Source organism: Eufriesea mexicana, unplaced genomic scaffold (genome assembly GCF_001483705.2).
Source record: "Eufriesea mexicana isolate 0111107269 unplaced genomic scaffold, ASM148370v2 scaffold1730, whole genome shotgun sequence".
In the NCBI taxonomy this organism is placed as follows: Eukaryota; Metazoa; Arthropoda; class Insecta; order Hymenoptera; family Apidae; genus Eufriesea; species Eufriesea mexicana.
Genome location: NW_016909815.1, coordinates 177,777 through 190,275, shown reverse-complemented (window position 1 = coordinate 190,275; position 12,499 = coordinate 177,777). Strand labels below are relative to the sequence as shown.

Genomic DNA, 12,499 nt, shown 5'->3' with positions numbered 1-12,499 from the left:
GCATATAAGTACTTCTCAACTTCTTGACAGATTGATTTTCTTTCAGTGTTACCAATATTTTTATTTCCTCAGCTGTCTGACCCTTTTCCTATAAGAGAAAGAAAAAAATAATCACTCTCGAATAATCATCAACAGATAAGATGTACCTCTTACCTCCTTTGGACATTGGCTTTATTGGTTCAATCAAGTTCATGTGTCACAGTCCCATTATTTTTGCTGTTTTTATAGTTTCCAAGTTCTTATGGATATTTCTACAGATTTTTGGTACAAAGCAACATTCACAGTTTATACTCAAGATTCATCTTTACTTTCCATAACTATTACCAATTATTCATTCTCCATCTCTTCAATGATCCTTATTTTTGCATGTCGATACCACACATCTTTCTTTGTTGATATATATGCTGCCTCTTTTTTGTTTCTTCAATCCACATAATATGCATTTCTTCTCCTCATAGCTTTCATTTGAACTTCTCCCTTTTCTTCATATACCCCAGCTCCATTATTCTGAAACTTAACACATTAGCGATGACCAGTAATTTTGACTACTGATATTAATATTTATTCTGATCAGAACTACAACATACCTTTCAATCTCACCTGTATTCTTTATATCTTGTTATTACAAGAGGTCATCACCTAAATTAACTTTATTCTCTTATGTCTGCCTAAACAATCTCTCTTTTCTAAACATTTCATCGTCACATATTTCTATTTTGTATGTCATATAGTTAGCCGACCTAGAATTTTTACAATTTTAAACCTTATATATTTAGCAATATCATACCTTACATATTTGTATTACTGCTTCAATTTTTTCTAATCGGCACCTAATTCCATAAGTCCAATATTTTTCTCCTGTTGTACATGCTTGTTCATTTCAACAGAGTATTGTCTTCTTAAAACCAGGCTCTGTGATCACTAATGAAAGGTAAAAAAACAATGGCTTATATCTTACAATATTTATGTACACCTTCAGGTTATGTTAATACAAAGACACATTCTTTTGCATGATGCAGGTGCACCTCCATGGACACAACAATGTTTCCTGCGTTTTTGGCAATTTTTTCTTATTTCCCATACACTCTCCTGTACACTTAGAGAAAAATTAATAAATTACACAGTTTCTGTTATTAATTTATTAACTTTTATAATTGATTTGTAAAGGCGTACAATTGGCGTACAATACAAAAGGCGTTTCCCATGTTATTGTAAATATAAATTTCTTCCTAATTAATTAATTATTCGTAATTATTGCATGGAGTGTTTGAACTAATACCGAACATACTGACAATTTTTCATTAATTACTATCTTCTATGCAATTAATATGTGATATTCATAGATTCAATATGGAAACAATATTCTAGCACATATTCTTATATCACTTTTGTTCATATTTTTCTTATAGTTTTGTTTAATCGTGCCGATTGTTATTAAATCATGTACGTCTTTAAATAGTTATTAATAACAAGCTGATTAGCCACAAATTAGCTCTGAAAATTGCATGAGAATGTTGAACAAAAGTCCAGCTTTGCGATGTAGCTATAATAGTTCATAAATTAATCGTAGGAACATGGAAATTTGTGATATTTATTGTAAACAATTTGTTATTAACAACCAGTGTAATCATTTATAAACTTTTTACAAATTATAACTATTTAGTACTTTTCATCAACTTTGGTGATCTATACCTCAGTAATTTATTATATTTCATAATTTCATGCGGTATTTGATACGCTGAAATGTATATAACAAATGTGATATAGTAGCAGAACGCAGTTTTCCATCTGAAAAATTGACATTTGACCGGCTTTTCGGCGAAATTCCCCAATGTGCGACGTGACGCTCGTGAGCTACTTGGCCGCTTGAATTTGAGTATCTTATATCGCTGAAAGTTAGAAGTGTCTCTCTACAAACTTCCACAGCTTCTGCTTTTACAACGGGTTATCCACAAACATTTGACGATGAAAATCCTCGACTGTCTCTTCCTTCTTCGATGGTTTCCTACGACCCTTTAAAACTTGCCAATAGGTGACACGCACGATCATTCATCACATTCGCCAAATAACCAAATATAGCCAGTGATCAATACTGTCCTTGGCACTGAGCCTATCAGATCCTAAATAGTCGTTCTTAAATTCTTTCATTTCTTCGTCTACCATTTTTTTGACAGGTCAAAATTTCCTCTTGCACATTACTCGATGCAGATACTCGTATCGTCCGTACAAGTTTTTCCTCTCATCACAAATCTAGGAATCACTGATGCGATACAGGCTTGAACTCTACGAGTCTCTGTTCTGGACATCTGAAAACCCTTACATGAGTTTTATCTTCCACTACTGTCGTTAGTTTCGCAGGATCTTCCTTTGATCTGTCAGACCAGTCCCAGAATCGAGGTCTAACAGCTGTCACATTGACAGGTCACATTCGTTTCCTATCACAATCACCTTTCCTATCACAATCACTGCATACGTGATTGTACACTAGTTGCATAACGTGCATTTCTGAATAAATTGTCTGAAGGACTTAAAATATCCTCACTAACAACATACATTCAATCTGTAACTGCGCTACATTCTTGCGTTAGACACGTTAGACACTCGAGACAGGGTACCAATCCTTAACATCACGCAGCATCTGTCCTCCTCGTATTCCTCCTCATAATCTGTCCATCTATGCATCATGCTTCCGCAAAGAAAAATGTTCAACGACCTCGCTCTTCGTGAAGCTCGATCATAAAATGCAAGGTGACAAGCAAAGACCCGAGCAACGAGCTGGCATCGTGCTACGCACACCTGAAACACCATCCTTGCATTTTCAAAGCCTGGTACAAGCTTCATCGACCATGCAGCGGTGAAATAATTGCGTCCACTTTGTCTTTGCTCGTCGGAAAACAAGATCGTGGACGGTGTACCGTTCATCTTTCGCGAAGAGTAAACGGGCCGACCGGCTGGCAGGGTCGCGGGCCAGCGCAGCCAGCCACGGTTAACATCATCACGTAGCATGTCGCGTGCGTGTTAGCACAATGTCGCTGCTAAATGTATGGAGGACGTTGTCGTAACACTCACGTTTCAACCGGCACGAGTGGCTGGAATAACGTGCCTCTAGCGTTCGCATTTTAGATCAGTCGGCGTGCACCTTTGCACGTTTGCAACCGGGACGGAACGTTTCGACGGGACTGCGCAGAGAAATCTTTAATGCTTGCGAGACCATGCGTTCGTGCTCCACGTTTCTCTTATCGAGATTCCTTCCGCTTTTCCCTTGTACCAACGTTGGCTGAGTCTATCTCGCATCGAACGACTGTTATCCAGAGATCGGGACCACCGACGAGGATCGCTATCCTGGTTAGTCGAGCGTTTGTCTTAAAATTACACGCGCGATGGAAATCCCTGGTAACTGGAAGATCTAATTAACGACTCTCGTTTTCCGCCATTTCAGAGGAATGCGGGCTACGCGTAGCGGTGCTAGTCACGGCGGCCATTTTGCGAGTCTACGTCAGTTCCTCGAGTTCTTTTACGCAGTAGTGATTTTAGTCAACGCTAAGGTATACACCCCTCGGTGTATTAATCCTTTGACTACCACGAAATCACATGGCTCGCTTAGAACGCCGCGGAAGTATTTTTATTATTCAAAGCATATAATGGCAAAATAATAATAAATTGGCGGTCACGGTTGACCACCGGTGGCGCCTTGGTAATGGTTGATAATCGACTGACTGTCAATTTTCACTAAATTTTTACAATTGTAAGTAGTTCAAGCGCTCCAGCCACCAATGACCACCGTGACATGGCCGCTCATATATAACCAACGTGACAGTCAAAGTGTTAAGAAATTGAAGAAGGTTATCGAAGGCATTCGAGCTTATTCTTTTATTATTTTATAGATTCAACTACTTCTTCTCGTTTGGATATCTTGAATTTTTGATATCATTTTATTATCAAATTCGGGAGGTTCTTTGATATGGATGATGGATTTAGTGAAGGAGTTATGTGAAATTTGGTTTGCGTAGTTAGGTTGCTAGAATTGACAGCTTCTTGCAGACACTTAAGCGAGTAAACGTTTTATCAAATAATTGATCAAGGATAGAAGACTGTTATTCGCTGTCATGGTCAAAAAACGCAGCTATTACGGCGAGAAGATCTGTTTAGAAAAATAAAGAGTTTACGGATCCTTTTGTTATATTTCTCTTCGAAATCCAGCTCCAAAAATCAAAAAGTTTCGCTCCGAAGCGGGATTTATCTTTGCGAATGATCTTCCATTCGAATTGTTGCGCGAAGGAAGGTTGAACCGAACCATGAGATAGCGTAGATAACTATCTTCCCATTGTCACGCAACAATAATCCTCCAAATGTCTCTTCCACTGTATCCATTCTGTATACGAAGCAGGAAACCCGACAATTTCGATCGAATATTTCCTTTTTCAAAGCGCTTTCCCAGATCTTCGTCCCTTTCTCCGCAGCAACATCGTTTTGGAGTATTTAATGAAAAACACACTGGCTCTCGAAGCAGCAATTAAACTCTACATTTAAAACGCAAAATTAAAGCAGCACGTAACATTTATAATTCGTTTTATGCGAAAATTTTGTAACGAATGAAACTTTTATACGAAATTAAAATTATAATTTCCCTCTTTTAGAAATGTGAAAATTTTTCATTGTCCCCGTTGCAAAAGTTTCTTCGATTTACCATCGATGGAATAAAAATATTCTTGGAATCAGAGTTAATGACACTCAAACGCGATTGCCACGACTGTGGTATCTAGGTACAAGAGTAACAGCTATTGACCGAGCAGAATTTGCCTATGTGTCTATCGAAGGTCTACCGACGACCTAGTTTTCACGAAGACTATAATCAGTGCCAGTGTATACCTAGAAGTCGCCCTCGGATGAGAGGTAAAGTCAACGTGGAGAAAGACGGGGTTAAAGAGAATAAGTAGCTGGGATGTAATGGTGAAGTACAGTTTCGAAACTAAAATTCCGTTCTGTCGAGCGAACTAATCAAGCCACTGTAATCAAACGCTCATAGTCCCTGCACAAACTCGCTCTCGTTACTGAATTTCACGTCGCGAAAGCGAGGGCTAATCAGACTGCACGTCATAATGCGGCGCGTAATCATTGACGTTCGGCAAAACAAAGGAATCGATTGCCATGCAGAATGTGCAGTGATTAGCGAAGAAGTAGCGGGGCTGTCAAAATTGACCCTAATTCTGGCAATGTGCAATTCCCCCTTTTTCCTTGTCTCTTCACCGCTTGGAAATACCCTTCGTGACGTGACGAGGATTGATTCTTCAAACATTTCCATCTCTTCTGGCTGTATTTCGTATCTTATCCGCGATGGTTGTATTTGCGTTTTATTACACTCACTGCTTATTAACTCTTTGAATATGCATTTTGTTCTTATCCGCGATGGTTGTATTTGCGTTTTATTACACTCACTGCTTATTAACTCTTTGAATATGTATTTTTCCGTGTATCGAGTACTATGTTGTGGTAACGATTGATTGAAGTACTATACGAAGATGTAGGGTGCAAGTGGTTTAATTAGAGTGGTATAGAAGTACAGTATTTTACTTGTGACATCTTATGATTGCATTTGCGTTTTATTATAGTCACTGCTTATTAACTCTTTGAATATATTGAATATTTTTTCGTGTATCGAGTACTCTGTCGAGGGAATGATCGATTAAAGTACTATACGGTATTGCAAGGTGCAAGTGGTTTAATTAGAGTGGTATAGAAGTACAGTATTTTACCTGTGACATCTTATGATTGTATTTGCGTTTTATTATAGTCACTGCTTATTAACTCTTTGAATATGCACTTTTTCCCATATCGAGTATTCTGTTGTGATTGTAATTGTAATGATTGATTGAAGTACTATACAAGGATGTAGGATGCAAGTGGTTTGATTAGAGTGGTGTAGAATTACAAAATTTACCTGTGACATCTTATGACTGTATTTACGTTTTATTACACTCACTGCTTATTAACTTTTTGAATATGTATTTTTTCTCGTGTGGAGTACTTTGCCGAGATAATGATTGATTAACGTACTAAACAGCTATGTAGGGAGCAAGTGGTTCAATTAGAGTGGTGCAGAATTACATCTTATGATTGTATTTGTGTTTTATTACACTCACTGCTTATTAACCCTTTGAATATGTTGCATACTTTTTCGTGTATCGAGTACTCTGCCGAGAGAATGATCGATTAAAGTACTATACGGTATTGCAGGGTGCAAGTGATTTAATTAGAGTGGTATATAATTACAATAGAATGTTTAAAAAATTATAGATCATTTTCTTCTTCTTTGTTACATTTTCGCGTGCAAAATGATTAAATCTACCAATTTGAAAATTTATTTAGAGGTGAACAGCGTCTTTTAACATTGCTAATGTCGATCACGCGCGTTCGTAATCCCCATACGTGCCTATAGTAATCAAGGGGTCAAGTTCGTGTGCCTTCGTTTCTCGCAATTGTCGTCTGGCTTAAAATTGCAGTATGTCGGTATAAATTATATAAATAATTCATTTAATATATCTTCAGATTATTCGATTTTATAGTATCGCAAAATTATAGCCTCGAGTTGTATCGATATTTAGTTCGATGTTTAATTTGCACTCTTTGTGATGGGAGAGATCATATCTCGTTCATTAAACGTTTAATAAACAACTCTTGCCGTGTGTTAATTAACGCAAAGTGATATTATCGAAATAATATCGTAACACGAGTAGAAAAACACGGAATATTATAATTCAGCGAAGGAAATTAATTCTCGTGCGTCCAATATCCAAAATTCCTACATAAATTTCTTCGATACTCATACATTCTTCCTCCATTTTATTTTTTCGTTGAAAATATACCGCACGCATCTATCGATATATTCGTAATAATTTTTAAATTAAATTTTCTCGAATCGATCAAAATTTTCCCCGTTGAAACCACGCAACGAATTTTCTGCTCGTCTGTTGTTTAACGATAACAAATTCGGTTATCGATCCAGAATTATCGAATTCCGGATAGACCATGCCGAATTTTCCAGTTTATTCTAAACCACGAAGACTGGGATAAACGATAATTCGGTCTTTACATGCCGCTGACGACTAATTTATTACCGTGGCAAAGTAATTCCATTCAAAGCGTTTCGCGAGAGCGTTTCAGAAATTAGGTGTCTAAGGACATGGATTAATTAGTTGGCGTGTCACGTTAAACGTTGTTGCCTTTTCGCAGTGTAACCAAAAGTGGGCAACAAGCCAGCAAGGCAAACGCAGTGAGCGACAGATGGAGCAGAAATTTCCGTGACTGTTGAATCGTAAATTCATCTAAACGATTAAATTAATGACGTGTGAAGTAACGAGCAGGCAAAAAATGAAGGCAGGTCGAGCGTTAAATAAAAAAAGGTATATATCTTGCGGCGAATAAAAAGAGAGCTTCGCCGTCAAGTGGACATTATTCCCGAATTGTCACTGAACTGGAAAAAAAAAAAAGGAACAAACTCGAAACGTGCCATTACGGAACGTAGAAATGAAAATTATATGAAAAATGTTGACATTCTGTTCGGTGCAATGCTGAATTTTTAATGGTGACCTTTTTTCATTTTTCCCGTGTGCCAAATTCTCCACGATACAGTCGAGTGGCCAATTTTTCCCGCAAAAATGTTCATTATCAGACAAGTCCCCTTTTTACGATTTTCTCTATAGAACGAATTTCGTACCCATCTCGAAATGCGAGGTGTGAGTAAAAAATAACGAGGATATTTATTTATCAACGCTGAAATTATTAAAAAGCGTTCGAGCCACGGTTTTTCCAGACACGTCGTCGTCGGTGAATGATCGTTAAACTATCGGCAAACTAGGCATCCAAGATGGCTGAAAATTCCCATTAGTCGATCGCGTGTAGTACCCACTGTACCCGAGTACGTAATACTCGCGAGAAAGAGTGGAAGAAATTGAATTGGGAAAAGAAAAAGGCGAAATTAAGACACCTTACTTTTCAAAGTGCAATAATAAACGAGCATGTAGGCAGTTCGCGTGAACACGAGTATCCATTTGAATACGACCCTTAGAATGGAGTGACGAATCGTTGGTCACGATGAAAGCGCCACGAATTTGCCTGTTCTCGTTCAACCCTCTGTTTTACCTCTCGCGAACGTATATTAAAACCGAAATCGGGCAGAATAACTCGTGCACGATGAGGCGTGTGAAGCCTCTTTCGCTTTGCTGCTTTGACAGAAACTTCTTCGACAGGTTCATCATCGGCGATGTAATCCCTCGCAAGTAATTAAACTTCGTTTAAAATAATTAATATTCCCCGCGCTTCCTTACGCCCCGAATTTTATCCGGCGAATAATTACCTCCGGGGCCATCACGATAAAAGCACGTGACGCCAAGAACCACGTAAAGCTTACCCAGGGCAAATACCGAATATTCAAATCGGCCTGGTCGATCGACGCTGTGCGAATCGGCGAGATCGTCCCTACGATCTTAAAATCCTCTTTCTCGAATTTTCACCCCTATTTTAACGAATGCTTGGAACAAGGCAAATAATTCCACGAAGCTCTCGCATTAAAAAGCCATCATTTTGGGAAAAGGTTTCCTCGAAAAATTTCCTACAGGAATTAATCCTAGAATAGTAGAAGCATTATGGAGACCATGGTGTCCTTGATAATCTCGATTAATCCCATTTTCGTTTCGTCCCATTTTCATCGATAAAATAAAATAATTGTGGTCGTCACAGAAATAAATTTAAAATAGAAAAATAATGTCCTGGAGAAATATTTATTTAAATTAACCACTATATCTCTATTCCATTTGTGATAAAATTGTATTATACAAAAATTGTAGAATTTCTTGAAATTTTGTGCACATTGAGACACAATGATTCTAATATTGTATTATTAATGCTAGATTAATCCTATGCCAACAGAGATCTCGCGTCTAATAAATAACGACTCCTTTTTAATAATAAAACAGATTTATTTAAACTAAAATATTACACTACATTTGTCTCAACTGGAACTCTCAGACACACGATTCTCTACTCACTATGTCTCGACTACTTGCACCCTTATTTAAAGTCCAACACTCTCTCTTTTCACACACAAGCTCTCTTCGTTGATCACTCATTTCCTGCGCGACCTCACCCTTGGTGGGCCAGGTACTTCAGACACTGGGACACATTTTTAGACTTTCGTTCAATGCACTCGGCAATAAATATCTCATCCCACGTGACGAGGATTTTGGCCCAAACAAGAATATCACGAGCCAGACTCGTGAACAGAACATTTTTCTAAATATAGTTTTGAAACTGTCATCTATTACAAAACATAATATATTTCTAATATTTATAAAAGGAAAAAGGATTAGAGTTTACTCGCACAACGGTAGTATCGCGGAAAACTGACTATATATTTACATTTTGGCTCGTTTTGCGATTGTTTTCGAGCATCAGTCTGTTCTATTCATCACGCGTTGACGCCTAATGTTTGGGCCCGGATTTCGTCGAGCTAAATGGCACGGGAAGGGGTTAATACCGCTTCTTTTGTTAAAGTCCTTCCCAGCTCACAATACCACGATGTTATATAAGAACTTGTGACTCGCCGTTGTACTGCAAAGGGTGAAGAAATTCTCGGGGTGGAAAAATTAATCTACTTCCCTGTTCTCTCACAAGCAACATCGCGAACTCGTCACACAAGCTGCAAGCATGTTCAAAGACAGGATTACACACTGGTATCTCCCTAACCGCGTGAATAACCGATCGGAAGCGAGCGATTCGTCTTCGTGGTATGCGCTGGAAAACTTCTTCTTCGGGGTTCACTAGCCGGCGACAGGTAGCGCAGCGGGATAATTTATGCAGCTTAACGATTATCTTGGAATTTGAATCCGTTGCCATTGCAGCAACGCGTATTAATCCCTGAGACAAGTCCCTTGGCCAATTTCCTCCTAGTCGACGATAAATTTTAACGTCATGTTAACGATACCGTCTACCACGGCCGTATTATCAAGTATTCCACCGATGGGCGTTGCGAAATTGCGTCGTTACAGCTCCTTCGATAAACTTGCCTCATTCGTGTAATATGCAGTGCAATCACGAATTGTTTGTCAACGGCTGAAAATAATAACCCCTCGCTGCTTTCAGCGCCGCGACGCCTCGCCGTAGACTCGGCTTCCTCTTCGGCTTGATGAAATTCGTTTAAACCGGGTGAAGGATAATCGATGAGGGAAATTAACGAGAAATGCTGCGTGATCGAGTTTGCGATGCAACGTGTGTCGAGATATGGAGTTTCTACAGGCTTCTGGCCGACGTTTATGGTTTCCTTCGAGATATTAGTTGCAGATATTGCATCGATATATTTTCTTTTATCCGTGGGTATTTTATCACGAATAAATCGCTTCCTTCGAGATATTAGTTGCAGATATTGCATCGATATATTTTCTTTTATCCGTGGGTATTTTATCGCGAATAATTTCGGTTTAAATAAATGTAGGAATAGTAATTGTAGCGACTATCATTCTCACCCTCTCCAGTAGATGGATTCCGACTTCGAGGAATTTTCTGCAAGTCCTCGGAAAGACCTGCAATTCCTATACATGTAGGAATTGTTTATGTGGCAGCAAAACGACGGTGGTAGATAATAAAAATGTGATTTATCGTGGATTAATTTAAGACTTATTCTAGACGCTATAACCTTTCACACTGACTATCTCTCAACGAACTCTTCCTAAACAACTGTTCCCAATGAACTCCTCTCAAAGAATTGTTCGTTCCACGCCCATGCACCCTTATTTAAACCTTGCACTCTATCTTCTTTACTTCCATAAACATCCCGTCCACACGATCCTTGCGTACGGTCGCTCATCCTTCTGCACGCACTCCAGATAATGCTCCAAACGCTCGAGCCAAACCCAAGGACGCTGTTTATTATCTTCTATTTTCTAGGGGAAGAGTCCAAGCGTTCCCACGCGCTTTACAATTATACCTAGACAAAGGACACTGTCACAGACGGTGATCTTATGCCCTAATCACGCCACGCTCACCATTCCTACATATATATAACTTCCCGTCCTTCCAATAATCCCAGTCTAAGGCAGGGCCTGCTAGGGTAGCCTTACTGACGAGTCCACTAGTAGGCCCGGGACGAAACGCATCTCTCCCTTTTCCTACGGACCCTTCTAGCTACCCCACCAACGAGGATACTTGCGACCAGTTCTGACAAAAACGAACGTGGGGGGAGGACTCTCACACAGGTGTGAGAGTTAGTGCAAAGGAACCCTTGGGCCTATCTAGCTGGCGACGGGCAATAGACAGCAACCTAGGTTTCATACTGCGTGTTTAGAGTGGAAAGACGAGTGATCGCGTGCAAGGATCGAATGAAATTATTCGATATTCGAAATTTATCGGAGAAAAGAGAATAAATTTGGGCAAGTCCTGCGATATTTCTACAAACTTTCCGATATAATACCAGGACAGACCAACGATAGCAACAACTGTCCCCAGAAGACACTAATTCGACGCTTACTAACGCGATTAAATGCGCGAAACGCAAAACTCGGTTTTTCATTAACTAATTACCCATCGGGCGAGCAAACCGAGTTAAGTTCCCCCGGTTCGTTCTCTTACTTTACCATGACCCAGTTCAACATTCCAGAGACACGAAGGTCTCGAAAATGCACTCGGAGATTCGGATCGGCCGCTAAAATAAGTCCACGATTCGCTGGCAGAGGGGAAAAAAAGGCGCATCCGCTGCTTTTCATCATCCTTTGGAACTTCCCTTCTGCGGTTTCCAAGTGTCCTGGATGCAAATCAAGTTCACGAACGGATATGACCTGGAAATCGGGTTCATTCGCGAGCCTCTAGAACAGGAAGGCGCACACGTATGTACTTACGAGTGGCGGAAAGTGATGCGCCATGTTAGCGGTTTCCGCGCAACAGGTTCGATTCCAGCATAAATTCGCCTTGCTAATTGCGTTTAAAAAGTATACGGTGGCATTGCACCGCAAGTGGGTATAAAACGGGATAACTTTTTCCGAAAATCATTCTCCAAACGGGCATCTTGTTCTGCTCGAAAGGGGGTGAGAGGGGGTGAGAGGGGGTGGAGGGAGCCCGATGTCGGATATTTAAAGTTCAAATTAGATTAGCTCGATTATTTAAAACGAGAATTTGCTTGGTAGGAAATTTTGAGGGATGGAGCTTTTGCTCGTGCTCGTTGTTCGCATTTGCTTCGTCGTTTTGTAAAGTTAGCTTGTTAGCGAATGGAAGTGTGTCGATTTGCATTTGGAAATAATTTTGCACGAATTTCCTGCTAATTTTCTATATTCCTTGTTCAATATTTTCGAACATAGATTTGGAAATTTCCAAAATATATGCAATTCTTGTTACAATTATACGCAATATATCACTTTTGATATAAAATTTAATATATGTTTTGGATATATTAGAATTACAAATGTAAAATTTAATATTTTAGTATAATTCGATACGTTTAATTTTAATAAATTTC

At 39.2% G+C, this 12,499-nt stretch overlaps 1 protein-coding gene across 1 annotated transcript in view; it reads left to right on the top strand.

Annotated features, from left to right (window-relative positions):
* Positions 1-3,443: 3,443 nt before the first annotated feature.
* The window catches only part of LOC108548572 (neuronal acetylcholine receptor subunit alpha-7-like), a gene marked incomplete at its 3' end in the record, with an annotated part of 147,379 nt that continues 138,323 nt past the window's right edge, over positions 3,444-12,499 (top strand). Inside the window, exon 1 of the mRNA XM_017901581.1 lies at positions 3,444-3,545. Within this exon, the coding sequence (XP_017757070.1) occupies positions 3,444-3,545 (102 nt within the window). The remainder of the gene's footprint in view (positions 3,546-12,499) is intronic.